The 25,805-nt window shown below is 42.3% G+C and overlaps 1 protein-coding gene across 2 annotated transcripts in view; it reads right to left on the bottom strand.

The window, feature by feature from the left end:
- Positions 1–1,722: 1,722 nt before the first annotated feature.
- capn15 (calpain 15) overlaps positions 1,723–25,805 on the bottom strand; it is a 77,743-nt gene continuing 53,660 nt past the window's right edge. For both annotated transcript variants that reach the window (XM_060922782.1, XM_060922781.1), the window contains exons 7-12: positions 21,293–21,445; positions 20,786–20,947; positions 17,893–18,107; positions 2,962–3,125; positions 2,659–2,837; positions 1,723–2,175 (exon numbers count right to left, since the gene is read on the bottom strand). In XM_060922782.1, coding sequence (XP_060778765.1) covers positions 1,998–2,175; positions 2,659–2,837; positions 2,962–3,125; positions 17,893–18,107; positions 20,786–20,947; positions 21,293–21,445 — 1,051 coding nt within the window. In that variant the 3' untranslated portion in view covers positions 1,723–1,997. The remainder of the gene's footprint in view (positions 2,176–2,658; positions 2,838–2,961; positions 3,126–17,892; positions 18,108–20,785; positions 20,948–21,292; positions 21,446–25,805) is intronic.

The following is a 25,805-nucleotide window of genomic DNA, read 5'->3' as shown; positions in this document are numbered from 1 at the left end:
CAATTTGCATATTTGGTCATTTTTTTTATTAACAATAATCATTTACAGCTTTACATCATATAGTTCATATTTTATTTATATTCATATGTATTGGCTGTAGTGTTTAAACCCCACCCACACAGCTGTGATCTCCGCCCCGTATGTTTTTGACCATCCTTTAAATCCTGAGTCCTGTCCCTCCAGCAATGAGCCACACCCATACACATGTAAACTCCACCCCAACACCTGTAAACCCTGCTGCCACAACACTAAGCCCCACCCCTGCAGCAGTAAGCCACACTGTCAGATTAAAAAAGTTTATTTGGTCCGGTGGAACCTGAGAAAGAGAACCAAGCATACAGAGTTCATCCTGATCTACCAGCGCGCGCACACACACGTCAGCATAACACACACCCACTGATGTAGAACAGAAACGGAGTGTGTGTGTGTGTGAGAGAGAGTAAAATGCTTGCAAGTTTAGGTTGTATGTATGTCTATGAGGTAGGACGAAAGTGTGTTACGTATGTGTACGTATCATACGTTCATAAGCAGGAACAGTAAAGTGTGTGTGAGTGTGGTAAGAGGAGGACTGTTTGTGTGTGATATATAAATATATAAAAGTCAGGATTGCACAGTGAGGAATCAGAAGATAACAGCTCAGTGTAGGAGTGTGGAGGGGAATAGAACAGCAGAGGGGAAACTAAACTTGGAACAGTTTGTTCAACAAACTTCTTCAAAGGGCTGTTTGAGGGTAAAGACTTGGTTCAGGGTTCAGGATAGAATGAGGTTCCGGTTATGAATTCAGGTAAAGAGCTCGGGGATGCATTACATCAGTAAGTGTACCCACAACCAGAGAGTACAAGAAATTATATAAATTTGTGTTTGTGTGTGTGTACGCACGCCAGCAGAGGGCGCTAGGGACCTGAATACATAAAGAACAGATCAAAAGAAACCATGGCAACACCCATGTGACCAATCAGAGCACTCCATTCCTCACCATCATTGTGCTTTTCTCACCCCATCAGCTGTCATCAATAAATTAGCACCCCCCCCCAAGCAACACACACACACACACACAGTGTTCCAATACTGTTCATCACTCCCTTGCTGACTTCCCCTAAATGACTTGAAAGCGTGCTTCATCTCCAACGCTGAACCATATGCGAGTTAAATTATCATATAAACTGACCAACTTGTTATAGCTAATAAACTAATAAAGCTGTCCTGCTTGGAAAGGTGCATCATGTAAAGCAGACAGGCTCTAAAGTCACACTAGCATGCTCACTGATTAGCATGCTAATTAGCTAGCAGATGAAAGCATCAACACTTGTCCACTTTCCCTAAATGTTTCAGGTACACACACTCGATATCGGACTGCTAATTACCTAGCATTAGCTAACTAGCCGACTTGTTGACTAGCCGCTAAACTTTTTGCAACAGTTCACAGGTTTGTCTCATGTACGACAATTACAATCTAAATGTGCTAACTAGCCAGTAAGCTGACTACCTACCTCACTTGTAACTAGCACTGAATGTGTATCCGTGACTTTACTGTGCCTGTCATGGAGAAATGGGGACCAAGGGGAAGTCGTCAAGGGCTAGTGAATGAGGACTGGAACACAGCCATGGTCTCTATACGTTAGCATCATCCACACATTCACTTCAAGTATTTCTCCCTCTGTCTCCCTGATTGGTTGTGGCACATTAAGCCATATATGCTAATGAGAGCACATGACACAAAAGAAAAAAAAAAGAGAGAGAGATTTAATTGGGTTTTTAAACAGCCTGACACGCAGGTATAAAAATGGAGGAGATGCTCGGACTTCCTGCAGATTTGGTTCATACACACATATACACACACACACAGTGTGCATCAGTAATGGCGGTATCCTTGAGCGCGTGTCCGTGTGTGTGTGTGGTACATGTTTGGCTCCAGGAGCAGTTGTGTGATTGGTTGGCTCAGTAGTTCCACTATGCTCCGCCCCTCAGGAGTGTGTGTGGGCACATGTGAGCATGTGTCAGAGTGGGCGGGGCTTGTGCAGTCCCTCTGTGTCAGGTGTGAGCTGTGGCGAGTGTGTGGCTTTAGTAGGAGTCCAGTCACCCAGACTGGCCTGCGCTGCTTTACGATGAGCCAGACGGTGTGTAATGGAGAACCCAGCGTTCCCCTCCAGCTGAGACAGAACCACCAGAACCTGCCTGCAGAACACACACAAAGATGAACACAAGATGGCAGCATTGTCTTCAATTTCTATATCCTGGTCTTCGGTCCATGTCTTTTGTCCCGTCTCTCCATTCATCGTGTATCTCAACATGTCTCTGTCCCTGTTGCTCATCCCGTGTCTATTCTTGTCCCTCCCAATTCCGTCCACACTGCTCTCCATGTCCTTCACATTTGTTCCTATCTATCACTGTCTTTCACCAGTCTCTGTCCATGTCTCTCACCCAATCAGCAGCCATGCCTCTGTCCCCATCGCTGTTTCTACCCTGTCCATATACTCTGTCCGTCTCGCACGCTCTCTCTTTTTCTGTCTGTCTCTCTGTTAGACTCTGCACCTTATGTCTCAGGACATGTGATGATAGTCAAGAAACATTATACTACAGACAATAAAAAGACGGTTAAGATTTCTGAGAAGATCAGACCATCAACACCCCATCAGAATGCAGTGTGTGTGTGTGTACCTGTGTAGTGGTGGAACACTGTCTATAGTCTTCAGGCTGCCGCGTGTTGATACCACATTAAAGCTGTCCGTGCAGTCACATGACACATGCAAGTGGAACTTTGGATGTCGGTTCTCCACAACAACGATAAGCCCCGCCCAGCCATGAGTGAGGTAATAACACGTCATACCCTCACGGCCCTGAGAACGAAACATGGACAGAGAGAAGGAAAAGAAATATTTAAAACATGACAGAAAAAGAGAGATGTTTGTTCTACGTCCAAGTGTGTGTATAAGTATGGGCATGATGTGTGTGTGTGTGTACCTCATGTCTCTCTCCTTTATTCTCCGTCAGTAGTATGATGGCGTCAGCGAGCGTGGTTGCCGTGGCATCGACCTGCTCCACCATCACCTGTCTGGAGCTGTAGATGGCCAAAATGAAGCCCGGAGAATCAGGACACGACCGAGGGGGGGCAGTGGGACTCGACACTGAAAACACACACACACACACACATATATATACAGGGACACATCAAAAACACACACAATAAAATAAACACTCACACAGATTTAAAAAAGACAGACAGAGTGAGACACAAAGAAAGAGAGACAGGAAAGTAATAGACACACACAGTGAGAGACAGACATGATGTAATGCTGTAGCCCAGGGGCCCGGTTCTAATCTGAACAACCAAATTATTTTATAATCAGTGTTCTAAACTAAAATCATCTTAAAGACTGCCTGCTACATTTTGAAGACGCTGTGCAGAGACACAGCAGTGCTCTGGATATGTCTTCATTTCTGAAAATGTTCTGTACAAGACTGTAGTGCGTAAATTCCCCGTGATGGGTTTTATGAAGCACATATTACAAGTTGTCTCACTGTACAGGTCGTCGTCGACTTACAACCTATGCAACTTACAACCGATCGACTTTACGACCGTCTGGTTATGACTGGCAAGTGTTTCCCAGCTGAGCTAGCTGAGCGTACAACAGTTTCCGCCCCAGCTCCTGGCCCCGCCCAGCATCCAGCCTCTCGCCGCGTACAACCGTTTCCGCCCCAGCTCCTGGTTTATGAAACGAGCAAATGCTCCCGCCAGCCCGAGCGCTGCAACAGCTGATGACGTAGACGACCCACAGCCAAGCACCAGTGATGCCAGCGGTCACCAAGTTTTGTATTTTGCTATGTTTTACATTTGTGTTTTGGTATGTTTCAAACTAAAATGTTTTCTATTTTTCACACCTGTATTTCATATTTTTTGTTTTGCACATATTAAACGAATTGTACTGTAGCATGCAGTGTCTGACTTAAACCAAATAATGAGCCAAGGTAATGAAATAAGAAAATGTTGATAAAATAAGACGATTACAATATCATTACACATCACAACATACTTGCGTTCATTTAACATAGGCCGACTTACGACCAGATCGGTTTACGACCGGTCAGTTATAACCAAACGCAGTCGTAAGTCGACGACTACCTGCACTCTCAAATTTCTAACAATGCTGATGGAAAAGTCAGATTTCAAAAGGGAAATGTGTCCCAACACTGAATACAGAGGAGACGTCACTTCCTCTGGCAGGAAACTTCAGAAAGGCAGTGAGAACGCCGACACCGGAAGCTTTCTTTTTCTTCTCCTCCTGCGTAAAGACCACAAGCGGAGGCCATCCACATCAGATCTGCTTTAATATCGACAGATCTTCGATTAAGGTACGTGAATCCTTTCATCATGGCACCCCTTCAGCCTGTACAGTGTGCTGAGTGCAGGATGTTTAGTCATTCTTCCTCCGTCGCTAGCGACAGCTTTACTTGTGATAAGTGCAGATTAGTTAGCTCTCTGACGGAGAAGATTACAGTGCTAGAAGTGCGTGTCCAGGCTTTAGAGCAGGTTAGTGAGCGTGAGAACAGTGTAGTTTCTATAGGGGAAAGTCTGGACGCCCTAGGTGGAGTTAGCAATCCCCCAACTCCAGCATTAGAGCCCTTACAGCGGGGCGAATGGGTGACGGCTCGACGGCATAAGCGTAGAGCCAAAGCTACCGCTGAGGCTCGCCCACGGGAGCACCACTCCTCTCCGCGTCACGTGTCGAACAGGTTTGCTCTCCTTAGTGATGCACCCGCTGAGAAACCTGAAAGAGCTCTGGTTATAGGGGACTCTATCATACGGCACGTGAAATTAGCTCAGCCTTTAGGGGCACCAGCAGCTTTAGTCAGGTGTATACCGGGAGCCAGGACGCCGGACATAGCAGGTAATCTTAGGTTCCGAGGCAAGCACAGGTTCTCAAAGATAGTTATCCATGCAGGAGCTAATGATATACGCCTTCGTCAGTCTGAGGTTACAAAGAGTAACTTTGTAGAGGTGTTTAAATTAGCGAAGGCGATGTCCGATGCTGTAGTATGCTCTGGCCCCATCCCAATGCGGCGTGGCGATGTAGCTTACAGCAGGTTATGGTCGCTGAACTGCTGGCTGTCCAGGTGGTGCTCTGAAAACAGTGTGGGCTTTATAGATAATTGGGCTAATTTTGAGGGCACTGCTGGCCTGTTAGGGCGGGACGGTGTCCATCCCACTCGGGAAGGTGCTGCTCTCATTTCCTGCAGCATAGGTCATAGTCTCAGAACAGGACCAGTTAATTTCTGACAATCCAGAGCCAAGGCCAGGGAGCAGACGAACAGGCTAAACCGACTGTTTGCTAGCTGCACAGAGTCGTCACTCAGGGTCCACTACATCGAGACTGTGTCTGTTCCCCGAGCTCAACAAAAAGTAGAAATATTCAGAGAGTTTGTTCCAGTAACCTAATCAATATAAAATTAGATCATACTGACTGTACAGCTGCTGCCAGCACCTTTGATCTAAAGGTGGGGCTATTAAATATTAGATCTCTTACAACCCCGATTCCAAAAAAGTTGGGACAAAGTACAAATTGTAAATAAAAATGGAATGCAATAATTTATAAATCTCAAAAACTGATATTGTATTCACAATAAAACATAGACAACATATCAAATGTCGAAAGTGAGACATTTTGAAATTTCATGCCAAATATTGGCTCATTTGAAATTTCATGACAGCAACACATCTCAAAAAAGTTGGGACAGGGGCAATAAGAGGCTGAAAAAGTGAAAGGTACAAAAAAGGAACAGCTGGAGGACCAAATTGCAACTCATTAGGTCAATTGGCAATAGGTCATTAACATGACTGGGTATTAAAAGAGCATCTTGGAGTGGCAGCGGCTCTCAGAAGTAAAGATGGGAAGAGGATCACCAATCCCCCTAATTCTGCGCCGACAAATAGTGGAGCAATATCAGAAAGGAGTTCAACAGTGTAAAATTGCAAAGAGTTTGAACATATCATCATCTACAGTGTATAATATCATCAAAAGATTCAGAGAATCTGGAAGAATCTCTGTGCGTAAGGGTCAAGGCCGGAAAACCATACTGGGTGCCCGTGATCTTCGGGCCCTTAGACGGCACTGCATCACATACAGGCATGCTTCTGTATTGGAAATCACAAAATGGGCTCAGGAATATTTCCAGAGAACATTATCTGTGAACACAATTCACCGTGTCATCTGCCATCGCCAGCTAAAACTCTATAGTTCAAAGAAGAAGCTGTATCTAAACACGATCCAGAAGCGCAGACGTCTTCTCTGGGCCAAGGCTCATTTAAAATGGACTGTGGCAAAGTGGAAAACTGTTCTGTGGTCAGACGAATCAAAATTTGAAGTTCTTTATGGAAATCAGGGACGGCGTGTCATTCGGACTAAAGAGGAGAAGGACGACCCAAGTTGTTATCAGCGCTCAGTTCAGAAGCCTGCATCTCTGATGGTATGGGGTTGCATTAGTGCGTGTGGCATGGGCAGCTTACACATCTGGAAAGACACCATCAATGCTGAAAGGTATATCCAGGTTCTAGAGCAACATATGCTCCCATCCAGACGACGTCTCTTTCAGGGAAGACCTTGCATTTTCCAACATGACAATGCCAAACCACATACTGCATCAATTACAGCATCATGGCTGCGTAGAAGAAGGGTCCGGGTACTGAACTGGCCAGCCTGCAGTCCAGATCTTTCACCCATAGAAAACATTTGGCGCATCATAAAACGGAAGATACGACAAAAAAGACCTAAGACAGTTGAGCAACTAGAATCCTACATTAGACAAGAATGGGTTAACATTCCTATCCCTAAACTTGAGCAACTTGTCTCCTCAGTCCCCAGACGTTTACAGACTGTTGTAAAGAGAAAAGGGGATGTCTCACAGTGGGAAACATGGCCTTGTCCCAACTTTTTTGAGATGTGTTGTTGTCATGAAATTTAAAATCACCTAATTTTTCTCTTTAAATGATACATTTTCTCAGTTTAAACATTTGATATGTCATCTATGTTCTATTCTGAATAAAATATGGAATTTTGAAACTTCCACATCATTGCATTCCGTTTTTATTTACAATTTGTACTTTGTCCGAACTTTTTTGGAATCGGGGTTGTACATCTAAAGCGCTAATGGTTAATGAACTCATTACTGATCAGGAGTTTAATGTACTGTGTTTAACTGAAACATGGATTAAGCCAAATGAATATATAGCATTAAATGAAGCGAGTCCTCCTGGATACAGTTATATACACCAGCCTCGTGTAACTGGCAGAGGAGGAGGCGTCGCGGTTATTTATAATGATTATCTAGGTGTAACACAAAAACCTGGTTATAAATTTAATACATTTGAAGTTCTTCATACTAATGTAATGTATGTAGCCTCGAAAAATAAATCTACCCAGTTAATTCCATTGCTTATTATTTACAGGCCCCCGGGGCCATATTCTGAGTTTCTTTCTGAATTTGCAGATTTTATCTCAGATCTGGTTATTTCCTTAGACAAAGCTTTAGTTGTCGGAGATTTTAATATTCACTTCGATAACCCAGAAGACCCTTTAAAAACAGTGTTTGTGTCCATCTTAGATTCAGTAGGGATTAATCAGAATGTCATAGGACCGACCCATAATGGTGGTCACACCCTCGATCTAATACTAACATTCGGGTTAAACACAGGAAATATAGTCACACTTCCACAGTCTGAAGTTATCTCAGATCATTATCTCATCTCATTCAAACTATGTCTGAGTAATAATATATGCACCTCACCACGCTACTGTATTAAATGTACATTCACGTCAACTACTGCACAGAGCTTTATAAATGATCTCCCAGAGTTATCAACTTTGATTGGGTCACTGTCAGCCCCTGCAGAACTTGATCAGGCAACTGAATGCTTAGAGTCAACATTCCGCCATACTTTAGATCAGGGGTCACAAAACTACGGCCCGCGGGCCAGATCCGGCCCGCCACCCCCCTTGGACCGGCCCCCCAGCCCCTCTGACCCCCATCACTTGAACCGGCCCTATGAGGCAATCCCCAAAAGTGGTCATGGCCTATTTTTTTTAAATTGCTTTTTGGCAAATAATAACATGTCTGCATCTTGTATTTTGTTGATTTTATCAATTAAAATTGATATTTAGTTATAAAATGAACTATTCATATTTTCTGAATTTTCGTCATATGCTTGTGATCAAGCAGTGACAGGCAGCGCACGCGCAGAGAACTGTCAGTGTTCAGGACAGCAAAATGGCGAGCGGTCAGCAAAAAGCTGACAGAGAGTGCAGAGTTTTTAAAGAACAGTGGACCACCGATTATTTTTTCGTTCAGTGTAAGGACCGTGCAGTTTGTCTTGTATGTAAAGAAAGTGTGTCGGTTTTCAAAGAATATAATCTGCGTCGTCACTATGAAACCCGCCACAAAGAGTATGCTAGTTTGCGAGGGCAAACAAGAGAAGACAGGATTCGGAGGATGAAATGCGGACTGGCTGCACAACAGAATGTATTCCTTCACCAAACCCAGATCAACCAGGCTGCTGTCTGAGCTAGCTATAAGGTAGCTCACCTACTAGCTACCCATGGAAAGCCGTTTACTGATGGGGACTTTGTTAAAGTATGCATGCTTGCTGTGGCCGAGGAGGTGTGTCCCGACAAGAAGGATGCGCTCAATGCGGTGAGTCTCTCCGCACCTACTATGACCAGGCGAACCGAAGATTTGGGGGACGACGTGTATGACCAGCTGAATGAGAAAGCGTCAGAATTCGAGTTTTTTGCTTTGGCCATGGATGAGAGCAATGACGTGCAGGACACAGCACAACTGCTGTGATCTATTGATCTATTGCTCATATTATTATAATTTCACTGTTTTTTTAATGTATTTATTTTATAGACCTATTTATTTGACCTTTATTAAGTGCTGCATACAATTATTATTTATATTATTAATAATATCAACAGGCCTACCTACAATTTATAATTTTCCACTCACCTTTGCCAGTGTCAATCACCTCAACTAGGCAGATGTTTCTTACCTTGACAGCTTTGATATTATTTTCATTAGAAAATAAATAAATGGAATATCTGTGGTATTTCAAATTAAAACAAAGTGTGAAGACTCGATTACTACTTTTGCAAACCACTAGTAAAGATAAACAAATATGTGCCAGGAATCAAGTGTTGATATAGTAGTGGGGATATAGTAGTGTGGATATAATAGTGTGGATATAGTAGTGGGGATATAGTAGTGGGGATATAGTAGTGTGGATATAGTAGTGGGGATATAATAGTGGGGATATAGTAGTGGGGATATAATAGTGGGGATATAGTAGTGTGGACATAGTAGTGGGGATGTAGTAGTGGGGATGTAGTAGTGGGGATGTAGTAGTGGGGATGTAGTAGTGGGGATGTAGTAGTGGGGATATAGTAGTGGGGATGTAGTAGTGTGGATATAGTAGTGGGGGATGTAGTAGTGGGGATATAGTAGTGTGGATATAATAGTGTGGATATAATAGTGGGGATATAGTAGTGGGGATATAGTAGTGGGGATACAGTAGTGTGGATACAGTAGTGTGGATACAGTAGTGGGGATATAGTAGTGGGGATATAGTAGTGGGGATACAGTAGTGGGGATACAGTAGTGGGGATATAGTAGTGGGGATATAGTAGTGGGGATATAGTAGTGGGGATACAGTAGTGTGGATATAATAGTGGGGATATAGTAGTGGGGATATAGTAGTGTGGATATAGTAGTGGGGATACAGTAGTGGGGATACAGTAGTGGGGATATAGTAGTGGGGATATAGTAGTGGGGATATAGTAGTGGGGATACAGTAGTGGGGATATAGTAGTGGGGATACAGTAGTGGGGATATAGTAGTGGGGGATATAGTAGTGGGGGATATAGTAGTGTGGATATAATAGTGGGGATATAGTAGTGGGGATATAGTAGTGGGGATACAGTAGTGGGGATATAGTAGTGGGGATATAGTAGTGGGGATATAGTAGTGTGGATATAGTAGTGGGGATATAGTAGTGGGGATATAGTAGTGGGGATACAGTAGTGGGGATACAGTAGTGGGGATATAATAGTGGGGATATAGTAGTGGGGATATAGTAGTGGGGATATAGTAGTGGGGATACAGTAGTGTGGATATAATAGTGGGGATATAGTAGTGGGGATATAGTAGTGGGGATATAGTAGTGGGGATACAGTAGTGTGGATATAATAGTGGGGATATAGTAGTGGGGATATAATAGTGGGGATATAGTAGTGGGGATATAGTAGTGGGGATACAGTAGTGGGGATACAGTAGTGGGGATATAGTAGTGGGGATATAGTAGTGGGGATACAGTAGTGGGGATACAGTAGTGGGGATACAGTAGTGGGGATATAGTAGTGGGGATATAGTAGTGTGGATATAGTAGTGGGGATATAGTAGTGGGGATATAGTAGTGTGGATATAGTAGTGGGGATACAGTAGTGGGGATACAGTAGTGGGGATATAATAGTGTGGATATAGTAGTGGGGATATAGTAGTGGGGATATAGTAGTGTGGATATAGTAGTGGGGATATAGTAGTGGGGATATAGTAGTGGGGATATAGTAGTGGGGATATAGTAGTGTGGATATAGTAGTGGGGGATATAGTAGTGTGGATATAGTAGTGTGGATATAGTAGTGGGGATATAGTAGTGTGGATATAGTAGTGTGGATATAGTAGTGGGGATATAGTAGTGGGGGATATAGTAGTGTGGATATAGTAGTGGGGATATAGTAGTGGGGATATAGTAGTGGGGGATATAGTAGTGTGGATATAGTAGTGGGGATATAGTAGTGGGGATATAGTAGTGGGGATACAGTAGTGGGGATATAGTAGTGTGGATATAGTAGTGGGGATATAGTAGTGGGGATACAGTAGTGGGGATATAGTAGTGGGGATACAGTAGTGTGGATATAATAGTGTGGATACAGTAGTGGGGATATAATAGTGGGGATATAGTAGTGTGGATATAGTAGTGGGGATATAGTAGTGGGGATATAGTAGTGGGGATATAGTAGTGGGGGATATAGTAGTGTGGATATAGTAGTGGGGGATATAGTAGTGTGGATACAGTAGTGTGGATACAGTAGTGTGGATATAGTAGTGTGGATATAGTAGTGGGGATACAGTAGTGGGGATATAGTAGTGGGGATATAGTAGTGGGGATACAGTAGTGGGGATATAATAGTGGGGATATAGTAGTGTGGATATAGTAGTGGGGATATAGTAGTGGGGATACAGTAGTGGGGATACAGTAGTGGGGATACAGTAGTGGGGATATAGTAGTGGGGATATAGTAGTGTGGATATAGTAGTGGGGATATAGTAGTGGGGATATAGTAGTGGGGATACAGTAGTGGGGATACAGTAGTGGGGATACAGTAGTGGGGATATAGTAGTGGGGATATAGTAGTGGGGATATAATAGTGTGGATATAGTAGTGGGGATACAGTAGTGGGGATACAGTAGTGTGGATACAGTAGTGGGGATACAGTAGTGGGGATATAGTAGTGGGGATATAGTAGTGGGGATACAGTAGTGGGGATACAGTAGTGGGGATACAGTAGTGGGGATATAGTAGTGGGGATATAGTAGTGGGGATATAGTAGTGGGGATATAGTAGTGGGGATACAGTAGTGGGGATATAGTAGTGGGGATATAGTAGTGGGGATATAGTAGTGGGGATATAGTAGTGGGGATACAGTAGTGGGGATACAGTAGTGGGGATACAGTAGTGGGGATACAGTAGTGGGGATACAGTAGTGGGGATATAGTAGTGGGGGATATAGTAGTGTGGATATAATAGTGTGGATATAGTAGTGGGGATATAATAGTGGGGATATAGTAGTGGGGATATAGTAGTGGGGATACAGTAGTGGGGATACAGTAGTGGGGATATAGTAGTGGGGATACAGTAGTGGGGATACAGTAGTGGGGATACAGTAGTGGGGATACAGTAGTGTGGATATAGTAGTGGGGATATAGTAGTGGGGATATAGTAGTGGGGATATAGTAGTGGGGATATAGTAGTGGGGATACAGTAGTGGGGATATAGTAGTGGGGATATAGTAGTGGGGATATAGTAGTGTGGATATAATAGTGTGGATACAGTAGTGGGGATACAGTAGTGTGGATACAGTAGTGGGGATATAGTAGTGGGGATATAGTAGTGGGGATATAGTAGTGGGGATACAGTAGTGGGGATACAGTAGTGGGGATATAGTAGTGGGGATATAGTAGTGTGGATATAGTAGTGGGGATATAGTAGTGGGGATATAGTAGTGGGGATATAGTAGTGGGGATATAGTAGTGTGGATATAGTAGTGGGGGATATAGTAGTGTGGATATAGTAGTGGGGATATAGTAGTGGGGATATAGTAGTGTGGATATAGTAGTGTGGATATAGTAGTGTGGATATAGTAGTGGGGATATAGTAGTGGGGATATAGTAGTGGGGGATATAGTAGTGGGGATATAGTAGTGGGGATATAGTAGTGTGGATATAGTAGTGGGGGATATATCCCCACTACTATATCCACACTAGTATAGTAGTGTGGATATAGTAGTGGGGATATAGTAGTGTGGATATAGTAGTGGGGATATAGTAGTGGGGGATATAGTAGTGGGGGATATAGTAGTGTGGATATAGTAGTGGGGATATAGTAGTGGGGATATAGTAGTGTGGATATAGTAGTGTGGATATAGTAGTGGGGATATAGTAGTGGGGATATAGTAGTGGGGATATAGTAGTGGGGATGGCCGTGCCAGGCTAGTAATCTCTACTACACAATGAGGCCTGCTGGTGGTCATATTTGTCTGGGTCATACAATTCTATGTGATATAGCTGACCCGACCCCGGCCCCCCATCACAGTCAGGAACGACAATGTAGCCCCCAGAGAAAAAAGTTTGGTGACCCCTGCTTTAGATAATGTAGCTCCTCTAAAAAGGAAAATGGTCAGAGACAAAAAATTAGCACCCTGGTATAATGATGACACTCGCACATTAAAACAGACCACTCGAAAATTGGAACATAAAAGGCACCAAAGAAAATTTGTAGCGTTCAAATTAGCGTGGAAGGAGAGCTTCCTGAAGTATAGAAAAGCTCTTAGTGCTGCGAGATCAACATATCTCTCCTCCCTAATAGAAGATAACAAAAATAATCCTAGATTCCTATTTAATACTGTAGCAAAATTAACCAGGAATAAGTCCACTATAGACACATGCACACCTGCAGTATGGAGTAGCAACGACTTCATTTATTTTTTTAATGACAAAATTGAGAATATCCGACAAAAAATTCAAACTACTAACTTAAGGTCAGACAATGTAAGTGACCCTGTAGTTAACAATATAACTGTATCAGATCATCAATTAGAATGTTTTACTCCCCTTAGAGAAACTGAATTACTTTCATTAATCTCGGCATCAAAAGCCTCAACTTGTGTACTAGATCCCTTACCTACACGTCTATTCAAACAGATAATACCTGAAGTAATTGAACTGCTTCTAAAAATAATAAATTCTTCTCTTACGATTGGCTATGTACCCAAATCCTTTAAACTAGCAGTTATCAAACCCCTGATTAAAAAACCTGACCTTGATCCCTGTCAGCTGTCCGATTATCGGCCAATATCAAACCTCCCCTTTATCTCCAAGATCCTTGAAAAAGCTGTGGCACAGCAGTTATGCTCATATTTACAGAGGAATAACATCCATGAAATATATCAGTCAGGATTTAGACCTCATCATAGCACAGAGACAGCACTGGTTAAAGTAGTAAACGACCTACTGTTGGCGTCTGATCAGGGCTGTGTCTCGCTGCTTGTGTTGCTTGACCTTAGTGCAGCATTTGATACCATTGATCATTCCATTCTCCTGGATAGACTAGAAAATGTTGTGGGATTTAAGGGAACGGCCCTCTCCTGGCTCAGGTCTTATTTAACTGATCGCTATCAGTATGTTGATGTAAATGGTGATTTTTCGAGACACACTGAGGTAAAGTTTGGTGTTCCACAAGGTTCTGTCTTGGGTCCACTGCTTTTTTCTTTATATACAGTGGTGCTTGAAAGTTTGTGAACCCTTTAGAATTTTCTATATTTCTGTTTAAATATGACCCAAAACATCATCAGATTTTCACACAAGTCCTAAAAGTAGATAAAGAGAACCCAGTTAAACAAATGAGACAAAAATATTATACTTGGTCATTTATTTATTGAGGAAAATGATCCAATATTACATATCTGTGAGTGGCAAAAGTATGTGAACCTCTAGGATTAGCAGTGAATTTTAAGGTGAAATTAGAGTCAGGTGTTTTCAATCAATGGGATGATAATCAGGTGTGAGTGGGCACCCTGTTTTATTTAAAGAACAGGGATCTATCAAAGTCTGATCTTCACAACACATGTTTGTGGAAGTGTATCATGGCATGAACAAAGGAGATTTCTGAGGACCTCAGAAAAAGCGTTGTTGATGCTCATCAGGCTGGAAAAGGTTACAAAACCATCTCTAAAGAGTTTGGACTCCACCAATCCACAGTCAGATTGATTGTGTACAAATGGAGGAGATTAAAGACCATTGTTACCCTCCCCAGGAGTGGTCGACCAACAAAGATCACTCCAAGAGCAAGGCGTGTAATAGTAGGTGAGGTCACAAAGGACCCCAGGGTAACTTCTAAGCAACTGAAGGCCTCTCTCACATTGGCTAATGTTAATGTTCATGAGTCCACCATCAGGAGAACACTGAACAACAATGGTGTGCATGGTAGGGTTGCAAGGAGAAAGCCACTGCTCTCCAAAAGAACATTGCTGCTCATCTGCAGTTTGCTAAAGATGATGTGGACAAGCCAGAAGGCTATTGGAAAAATGTTTTGTGGATGGATGAGATCAAAATAGAAATTTTTGGTTTAAATGAGAAGCATTATATTTGGAGAAAGGAAAACACTGCATTCCAGCATAAGAACCTTATCCCATCTGTGAAACATGGTGGTGGTAGTATCATGGTTTGGGCCTGTTTTGCTGCATCTGGGCCAGGACGGCTTGCCATCATTGATGGAAGAATGAATTCTGAATTATACCAGCAAATTCTAAAGGAAAATGTCAGGACATCTGTCCATGAACTGAATCTCAAGAGAAGGTGGGTCATGCAGCAAGACAATGACCCTAAGCACACAAGTCGTTCTACCAAAGAATGGTTAAAGAAGAATAAAGTTAATGTTAGCCGGTGTGCAGGACTGATCAACAGTTACCGCAAACGTTTAGTTGCAGTTATTGCTGCACAAGGGGGTCACACCAGATACTGAAAGCAAAGGTTCACATACTTTTGCCACTCACAGATATGTAATATTGGATCATTTTCCTCAATAAATAAATGACCAAGTATAATATTTTTGCCTCATTTGATTAACTGGGTTCTCTTTATCTACTTTTAGGACTTGTGTGAAAATCTGATGATGTTTTAGGTCATATTTATGCAGAAATATAGAAAATTCTAAAGGGTTCACAAACTTTCAAGCACCACTGTATGTTCCCTCTGGGTGATATTATTCGTAAGCATTGTATTAGTTTCCACTGTTATGCTGATGACACACAGTTGTATGTTTCTGCAAAACCTGATGAGAGACACCAGCTTAATGGAATTGAGGAATGTGTGAAGGACATTAGACACTGGATGCTTATTAACTTCCTTCTGCTTAACTCTGACGAGACTGAAGTACTTGTACTCGGACCACATGCAGCTAGAAGTAAGTTTTCTGATTCCACAGTGACTCTGGATGGCCTTTCTGTTTCTTCACGTGCAGCAGTAAAAGACCTCGGAGTGATTATTGACCCCAGTCTTTCATTCGAAACTCACATTGATAACATCACCCGGATAGCTTTCTTTCATCTCAGAAATATTGCTAAGATAAGAAATTTAATGTCAGTACATGACGCGGAAAAACTAGTTCATGCTTTTGTTACCTCCAGGTTGGATTATTGTAATGCCTTACTGTCTGGATGTTCCAATAAGTGCATAAACAAGCTCCAGTTAGTTCAAAATGCAGCAGTAAGAGTCCTTACTAGAACTAGAAAATATGACCCCATCACCCCTGTCTTATCCACACTGCATTGGCTCCCAATCAAATTTCATATTGATTATAAAATACTACTATTGACCTTTAAAGCACTGAATGGTCTCGCACCACAGTACCTGAGTGAACTTCTGCTCCTCTATGACCCGCCACGCCTACTTAGATCAAAAGGTGCAGGCTATCTGCTGGTACCTCGTATAGTGAAGGCTCCATCAGGGGGCAGAGCCTTTTCTTACAAAGCCCCACAGTTATGGAACAGCCTTCCAAGTAGCGTTCAGGAATCAGACACAGTCTCAGTGTTTAAGTCTCGGCTGAAAACAGATCTGTTTAGTCAAGCCTTGTGTTAATGGTGTTTATGAGGTAAAGGAGTAGATCTGGAGGGTCATCAGACAGAGTGTTTTGGTAAACTGGGATGTATGGATGCTGTCAGTCCCCACTCGCTTGCTCACTCGAGTTTGTTGACGGTGTAGTGGCTGCTGCTTTATGTCCCGGGGCCCCTCATGCCTGTGTTACCTTCTGGCTCTCCCCTTTTAGTTATGCTGTCATAGTTAGTTTCCGGAGTCCCTGCTTGTACTCAGTGCAATATGTATACTGCTCCTACTTATTGAGGTGACATTGGGCATACCTAACAACCTGTGTTTTCTCTCTTCCCCCCCCCCCCCCAAATCTGTCCCTCTGAGTTACATGTCAGTCCTGGGATCGAGATGCTGAACCTCTTCTGCTCCTCGGACCTGCCTGATCCATCCTGGTGCCCTGTGTCTGTTTGGAGTCTCATCACATCGCTCCTGTGGAGGACGGCCCCATGTGGACAGTTGAAAGTCACACCTGGAGGACGCTCTGGACTCTTACAGTAATGCTTTTATGGCTGAGGACTACAGTTGACTTGCTAACTTTAGGACTGCAGTTGTCATGAACAGTTTTGCACTCAAGTTTCCATCAATGAAGAGTTTATAACATCAACAAAACTGACTTCATGTTAAAACTGTTAATGTTATAGTCAGGCTGTCTGTTGTTGCCCAAATGAGGATGGGTTCCCTTTTGAGTCTGGTTCCTCTCGAGGTTTCTTCCTCATGGCGTCTGAGGAAGTTTTTCCTTGCCACCGTTGCCACAGGCTTCATCATTGGGGATAGATTAGGGATAAAATTAGCTCATGTTTTAAGTCGTTCAAATTCTGTAAAGCTGCTTTGCGACAATGTTTATTGTTAAAAGCGCGATACAAATAAACTTGACTTGACTACAAGAAGTCCATAAAATTGAAAGATTAAAAAATAAAAGCTTTTCTCTCTTATTCCACTAGAGGGCAATATGGGGTCACTTTTCATTAGATGAACAAGAAAACAAAGCTTTCCACCGCCACCATGTCTCCTTCCAAAAGATCTAATTCAGAGTCTGAAGAAATCTTAACTTTAACGTTTTCTTTACTTGTAAATAATTTTGCAAAATCTACTGATTATTCCCCACTTCAATATAAACGATTGCTGGGCTGTTATTTGGAGCTAATTTGTAAAATATTAATTCCATTTAGACAGATAAATGTATAATAGTAAAGCCATGTTTTGGTAATGAATTGCAGGGCCTTAATGTACTGTGTATGTGATACATGTTCAATCTGTACCTTTGAGATGAAAGCAGATAAACGAACACAAAATTTGTCATGTTTTAGGTCACTTAACAGATTTTTCTTTTGGTCCAACGTTCATGACATTAGACTAGGTCATATCGTCTCTTACATAAAATAAATTTTTACTCTGTGTGTGTGTGTGTGTGTGTGTGTGTGTACCTGGTGTTCCCCCACTATTCCAGTGGTTAAAGGCACAGCAGACGACGGCGTACTCTCCCGGCTCCAGCATCACATCACAGCCTACAAACTTCTTCACCGCGCGCTTACTGTGAGCGAGTAACCGGCCGAGCGTCAGCTTATTCCCGCTGGAGAACGAGGCCCGGAACACCATGATACAGAGATCCAACAGGTGATTATCAGCAGAGTCAGAACGTCTGGGATAAGGAGGGAACAGAGAGAAACCAGGGAACAGGAAAGTTAAGAAATGCTAAATAGGACAAATAAATCTTGTGATTCACAAATAGAGATCTACACCCTCAAAGAGAAATAATTATTAGGTAAAACAATCACTCTACAATGTTAAACTGAAATAATTAATGGCTAAAGGGCAATTCCATGTAAATGTCAACCTCACCGTGCAAAAATAAAGCAACATGTAATACATCAAAACCACTCCCAGAGATATCACCTAGGCCTGTATTTTACAGATGTGAATAAGTTGAACCAATTTGTAACCAACCTAATATGTCACTGTCAGTCTTTCTTTCTTATAATGTAAACCCCAAGCTAAAATCAACTTTGATCATGTACAATTCTATATTATTGCCACAAGCCACAGAAATGTATGCTAAAATCCACAAAACAGCAAAACAATAGCCATCCTAAATATTATTTAAGAACTTTGATAGTTTTAGCGGATATTTAGAGAGTTTTTCAAAGGGTTATGGTGGTTAAATTGCTGATTTTCTAAACATATGCCATGTCTATTTCAGACGCGTCACATCCATAACGGAATTTCGTCACATCCATAACGCTGACTTTTCCTTCCGAAACTCTGCATGAAATACAAAATATTTTAAACAAAGATTTTTTAATATTCACCTTGGACCCCTCTATCAAATGGATATCTCCATTTCGACATTAGAGTTTGATAAAAATGTACAGTCACCCAAGAAAAGTGATACTTTTTCTGTCACATCCATAACGCATCTTTTATTGGCGTTTTCTGGCATGCCCTAGATGTACTATGGGAATTGTTCTTGTTCTATCACTTCTCCAGTATGCTACAGCCTTAAAATATGCAACACCTGTTTAAATACTGGGAGACAATAAAACATGCACTGGGTCATTTGTTGCCATTTTGAGTTCAAGTGTCACGTCCATAACGCTGGAATTGCTCTAAAATAAGTAAATGAATAAATGTCCACATGAATCAAGCAAATACCTCCAGCATAAAACAAAGAATGTGTGTGCAAAATTAAAACTGAGTCTATGTACAAACCCCATTTCCAGAAAAGTTGGGATATTTTCCGAAATGCAATAAAAACAAAACTCTGATTTGTAAATTGACATGAATCTTTATTTAACTGACAAAAGTCGAAAGAAAAGATTTTCAATAGTTTTACTGACCAAATTAACTGTATTTTGTAAATATAAACCAAGTTAGAATTTGATGCCTGTAACAAACAAACAAAAAAAAGTTGGGACAGAGGCGTTATTACCACTGTGTTACGTCTCCCTTCCCTTAATAACACTTTAATCCTGTGGGATCTGAGGATTCTAATTGTTGCAGTTTTGCAAGTGGAATTTTTGTCCGTTCTTTGCTTGGTACAAGCCTTCAGCTGCTCAACAGTCTGTGGTCTCTGTTGTCCGATTCTCCTCTTCGTGATGTGCCATTCATTCTCAATAGGAGACAGATCTGGACTGGCAGCAGGCCAGTCAAGCACATGAACTCTGCATCTCCAAAGCCAAGCTCTTGTAGCCCGTGCAGAATGAGGCCTGCCACTGTCCTGCTCAAATAAGCATGGACTTCCTGGGAAGAAACGTTGCCCTGATCAGTATGTCTCTCTAAAATCCCAATATATGCCCCAATATATCAATGGTACCTTCACACACATGTAACTTCCCCATGCCATGGGCACTGATGCCCCCCATACCATCACAGATGGTGGCCATTACACCTTTCTCCAATAGTGTTTCTCAACCAGTGGGCTGCAAATTTTTGAAAAGACTCAAGCGCGCAAAGGCGTGACAAAGTGTTCACCTACTGTGTGACCACAACTTTTAGCTCACAAGTATATCGCCACCAAAATGCCTCATTTTTATCGATAACCCATTGCAAAGCTTTGTGAGCTGAAGTGTGACCATAGTTTAATGAGATGGATGTGACATCAGATGAAGACCAACAATTGTACCCTACTATAAGTAAAAAATTAACTTCAACTTGAAAAAAAATTTGCGGCCCACTGGTCAGAGACGTATTCATCCAGGCAACGTTTCTTCCCAGGAAGTCCATGCTTATTTGAGCAGGACAATGGCAGGCCTCATTCTGCACGGGCTACAAGAGCTTGGCTTTGGAGACGCAGAGTTAATGTGCTTGACTGGCCTGCTGCCAGTCCAGATCTGTCTCCTATTGAGAATGAATGGCACATCACGAAGAGGAGAATCGGACAACAGAGACCACAGACTGTTGAGCAGCTGAAGGCTTGTACCAAGCAAAGAACGGACAAAAATTCCACTTGCAAAACTGCAACAATGAGAATCCTCAGATCCCACAGGATTAAAGTGTTATTAAGGGAAGGGAGACGTAACACAGTGGTAATAACGCCTCTGTCCCAACTTTATGTTTGTTTGTTACAAGGCATCAAATTCTAACTGTGTTTATATTTACAAAATACAGTTAATTTGGTCAGTAAAACTATTGAAAATCTTTTCTTTCGACTTTTGTCAGTTAAATAAAGATTCATGTCAATTTACAAATCACAGATTTTTGCTTTAATTGCATTTTGGAAAATATCCCAACTTTTCTGGAAATGGGGTTTGTACATATACTGTGCGTGCGTGTGTGTGTGCATGTGTGTGTGTGTGTGTGTGTGTGTGTGTGTGTGTGTACCTGCTCCCCTCCTGGAACAACGCGAACTCCAGGTCAGTTCTCTCCAGGACAGTCAGAGCGCTCACTGTGATTGGTCCACTCGCCCTGCTGGGAAACGAACCTTGTACACGCACCTCATGCCAGTCTGAGTGTATCTTACAGATATCCACTGAGTCAAAGTACCTACACACACAGACGGAGGTTATAGATACATGTCTGTTGTGGATATGAATAAATCATGAGTTGAAAGGAGTGGCTGTCTATATTTCACTCCTGCAGTGTTGTGTGTGAGACTCTGACTACTAGTTCAGTACGATATCGAAACCGATCATTAGTTCGGTATCTTGGCAATAGGTCTTATCAGTTCGGTATCATATGGATATTACTAATCAGTTCATTACTTTATATTTATCAGTAAATTCTGATGCGTGTGTCAGATGTACTGATTTACTGTCTAACCAGATGGAGTCTTTACTGATGGATTGGTAAAATTGGTGTATTGATGTTTTAAAAGTACTGATTACTGACTTGATAAAGTCTCCATACTCCATCCAGAACACTCCCTCGCTGCTGCCATGAGCCATCAGTTCATGTCTCAAGTGCTGTGGCCAATCAGGCCACTCATCTGACCATGAACCGTTCCAGGAGAACCGTCCCCATGGGTTCCGCAGACGCAGTAGCCTGGAACAGAGACAAAACAATATAAGGGTCAGCAAAAGCCAGCAAGAATATTGTAAAACAAATGAATCTAGAATCTTACAGTATTTCAGAACCCCAGAGAAGGCAACTTTACAAACAGTAAACAAAAAAGAAGAAAAACCATACAAAGAAAAGGAACTCATCTCATCTGATTATCTCTAGCCGCTTTATCCTGTTCTACAGGGTCGCAGGCAAGCTGGAGCCTATCCCAGCTGACTACGGGCGAAAGGCGTGGTTCACCCTGGACAAGTCACCAGGTCATCACAGGGCTGACACATAGACACAGACAACCATTCACACTCACATTCACACCTACGCTCAATTTAGAGTCACCAGTTAACCTAACCTGCATGTCTTTGGACTGTGGGGGAAACCGGAGCACCCGGAGGAAACCCACGCGGACACGGGGAGAACATGCAAACTCCACACAGAAAGGCCCTCGCCGGCCCCGGGGCTCGAACCCGGACCTTCTTGCTGTGAGGCGACAGCGCTAACCACTACACCACCGTGCCGCCCCAGAAAAGGAACTATTGCTAAAAAAAAAGCTTTTTTTTCCTCCTCCCCTCCCCACCCCATATCTTATTCTTTTTATATTTGTATATGTAAATACTTAATTTATTTTAATTTATTTAGAAGTTTTCTCTATTTCTTTTCTCTGTTTATCTGTAATGATGCTGCTGGAATCTTAATTTCCCTGAGGGAACCCGCCCAAAGGGATCAATAAAGTTTAATCTAATCTAATCTAATCTAATCTAATCTAATCTAATCTAATCTAATCTAATCTAATCTAATCTAAAAGAAAGTATAGCTACAGTGGGGAAAATAAGTATTTGATACACTGACGATTTTGCAAGTTTTCCCACTTACAAAGAATGGAGAGGTCTGTATTTTTTATCATTGGTACACTTCAACTGTGAGAGACAGAATCTAAAAAAAAAAATCCAGAAAATCACACTCTATGATTTTTAAATAATTAATTTGCATTTTATTGCATGAAATAAGTATTTGATCACCTACCAACCAGCAAGAATTCTGGCTCTCACAAACCTGTTGGTTTTTCTTTAAGAAGCCTTCCTATTCTCCACTCATTACCTCTATTAACTGCACCTGTTTGAACTCGTTACCTGTATAAAACACACCTGTCCACACACTCAATCAATCAGACTGCAACCTCTCCACCATGGGCAAGACCAAAGAGCTGTCTAAGGACACCAGGGACAAAACTGTAGACCTGCACGAGGCTGGGATGGGCTACAGGACAATAGGCAAGCAGCTTGGTGAGAAGGCAACAGCTGTTGGCACAATTATTAGAAAATGGAAGAAACTCAAGATGACTGTCAATCTCCCTCAGTCTGGGGCTCTACGCAAGATCTCGCCTCGTGGGGTATCAATGATCATGAGAAAGGTGAGGGATCAGCCCAGAACTACACGGGAGGACCTGGTCAATGACCTGAAGAGAGCTGGGACCACAGTCTCAAAGATTACCATTAGTAACACACTACGCAGTCATGGATTAAAATCCTGCAGCGTTTTCTCCAATAGGCATAAGACGTTTTCCCGGATAGATTATATTTTTCTTAGCCCAACATTAATTGCTAGACATATATCCATTACCATTTTACCAATTCTACTATCTGATCATTCTGCAACGTTGATCTGCCCAGCATTAAGACAAAGGCCCCCAGGTGGCGTTTAAACACATCTTTACTAACTAACTCTAGTTTTATTAGTTCACTCAAAAATCAATTAAAAGATTTTTTAGATATTAGCACAAAGGAATGCTCCAATCCACAAATTTTATGGGAGGCCACAAAGTGCTTTATTCGTGGTTTCTGTATTTCATTCTCCTCAACTCTAGCTAAAACAAAAGCTTCCCAGATCACAAATCTTGAAAACAAAATAGAATCGTTAGAGAACTTACAAAAACATAGCTTCTCAGACGAGCAGTCTAAACTGCTGACATCTTTGAAAAATGAACACAAGACGCTGTCTGTATCAAAGGCGGAATTTATGCTGCATAGACTTAGACAAAAGTACTACTTTGATTCAGAGAGACCTAGTCACCTGCTGGCTCTTATGCTTAAGGAATGTGAAACAAAAGCTCACATCCCAGCAATAAATAAGCCTGATGGCAAAATTACAACCAATCCGCAGGCCATCAGTCATACTTTTTCAACATTTTATGAAAATCTATACAAATCAGAGATTGCTCATGACGATGCTACTTGTAAACATTTTCTTGACAAATTGGAACTTCCCTGCCTTGAACAAACAGACCAAGATGATCTGGAAGCTGTGTTGAATCTGGATGAACTACACAGAGCTTTGAAATGTCTCAATAAAGGCAAATCACCTGGTTTGGATGGCCTCCCACCAGAGCTTTATGTAGAACTTTGGGACATGGTGGGCACACTCATACTTGATTCATTTAATTTTGCAATCAAGAGTGGGACCTTTCATAGAGACCAAAAAACAGCACTCATCACCTTAACCTTGAAAAAGGGAAAAGATCCATTGGAATGCTCTAGTTTTAGACCAATATCCTTACTTACAAGTGATCTTAAGATATATGCCAAAGTTCTTGCTCTGTGCCTGGAAAAGGTTATTCAATCTCTAGTCAGTGAAGACCAAACAGGCTTCATCAAGGGACGCTATGCATCTGACAACATGAGAAGGCTGCTACACATTATACAGTGGTGCTTGACAGTTTGTGAACCCTTTAGAATTTTCTATATTTCTGCATAAATATGACCTAAAACATCATCAGATTTTCACACAAGTCCTAAAAGTAGATAAAGAGAACCCAGTTAAACAAATGACACAAAAATATTATACTTGGTCATTTATTTATTGAGGAAAATGATCCAATATTACATATCTGTGAGTGGCAAAAGTATGTGAACCTCTAGGATTAGCAGTGAATTTTAAGGTGAAATTAGAGTCAGGTGTTTTCAGTCAGTGGGATGACAATCAGGTGTGAGTGGGCACCCTGTTTTATTTAAAGAACAGGGATCTATCATGACCATAACCATATGGTCATGAGCTTTGGGTAATGACAGAAAGAACAAGATCGCGGATACAAGCGGCTGAAATGAGTTTCCTTCGCAGGGTGGCTGGGTGCTCCCTTAGAGATAGGGTGAGAAGCACAGTCACTCGGGAGGAGCTCGGAGTAGAGCCGCTGCTCCTCCACATCGAGAGAAACCAGCTGAGGTGGCTCGGGCATCTTTTTTGGATGCCTCCTGGACGCCTCCCTGGGGAGGTGTTCCAGGCATGTCCCCCCGGGAGGAGACCCCAGGGAAGACCCAGGACATGCTGGAGGGACTATGTCTCTCGGCTGGCCTGGGAACGCCTCGGTGTTCTTCCCGAGGAGCTGGCCGAGGTGTCTGGGGAAAGGGAAGTTTGGGCTTCCATGCTTAGACTGCTGCCTCTGCAACCCGGTCCCGGATAAGCGGAAGAAGACGAGACGAGACGACGAGACGGGATCTATCAAAGTCTGATCTTCACAACATGTTTGTGGAAGTGTATCATGGCACGAACAAAGGAGATTTCTGAGGACCTCAGAAAAAGCGTTGTTGATGCTCATCAGGCTGGAAAAGGTTACAAAAGCATCTCTAAAGAGTTTGGACTCCACCAATCCACAGTCAGACAGATTGTGTACAAATGGAGGAAATTCAAGACCATTGTTCCCCTCCCCAGGAGTGGTCGACCAACAAAGACCACTCCAAGAGCAAGGCATGTAATAGTCGGCGAGGTCACTGATGACCCCAGGGGAACTTCTAAGCAACTGAAGGCCTCTCTCACATTGGCTAATGTTAATTTTCATGAGAACACTGAACAACAATAGTGTGCATGGCAGGGTTGCAAGGAGAAAGCCACTGCTCTCCAAAAAGAACATTGCTGCTCGTCTGCAGTTTGCTAAAGATCATGTGGACAAGCCAGAAGGCTACTGGAAATTTTTTTTGTGGATGGATGAGACCAAAATAGAACTTTTTGGTTTAAATGAGAAGCATTATGTTTGGAGAAAGGAAAACACTGCATTCCAGCATAAGAACCTTATCCCATCTGTGAAACATGGTGGTGGTAGTATCATGGTTTGGGCCTGTTTTACTACATCTGGGCCAGGACGGCTTACCATCATTGATGGAACAATGAATTCTGAATTATACCAGCGAATTCTAAAGGAAAATGTCAGGACATCTGTCCATGAACTGAATCTCAAGAGAAGGTGGGTCATGCAGCAAGACAACGACCCTAAGCACACAAGTCGTTCTACCAAAGAATGGTTAAAGAAGAATTAAGTTAATGTTTTGGAATGGCCAAGTCAAAGTCCTGACCTTAATCC

The sequence above is a fragment of the Neoarius graeffei genome, chromosome 5, assembly GCF_027579695.1.
Source record: "Neoarius graeffei isolate fNeoGra1 chromosome 5, fNeoGra1.pri, whole genome shotgun sequence".
NCBI lineage: Eukaryota > Metazoa > Chordata > Actinopteri > Siluriformes > Ariidae > Neoarius > Neoarius graeffei.
Note: the sequence above shows the minus strand (reverse complement) of the source record. Positions and strands in the feature narration are given on the sequence as shown.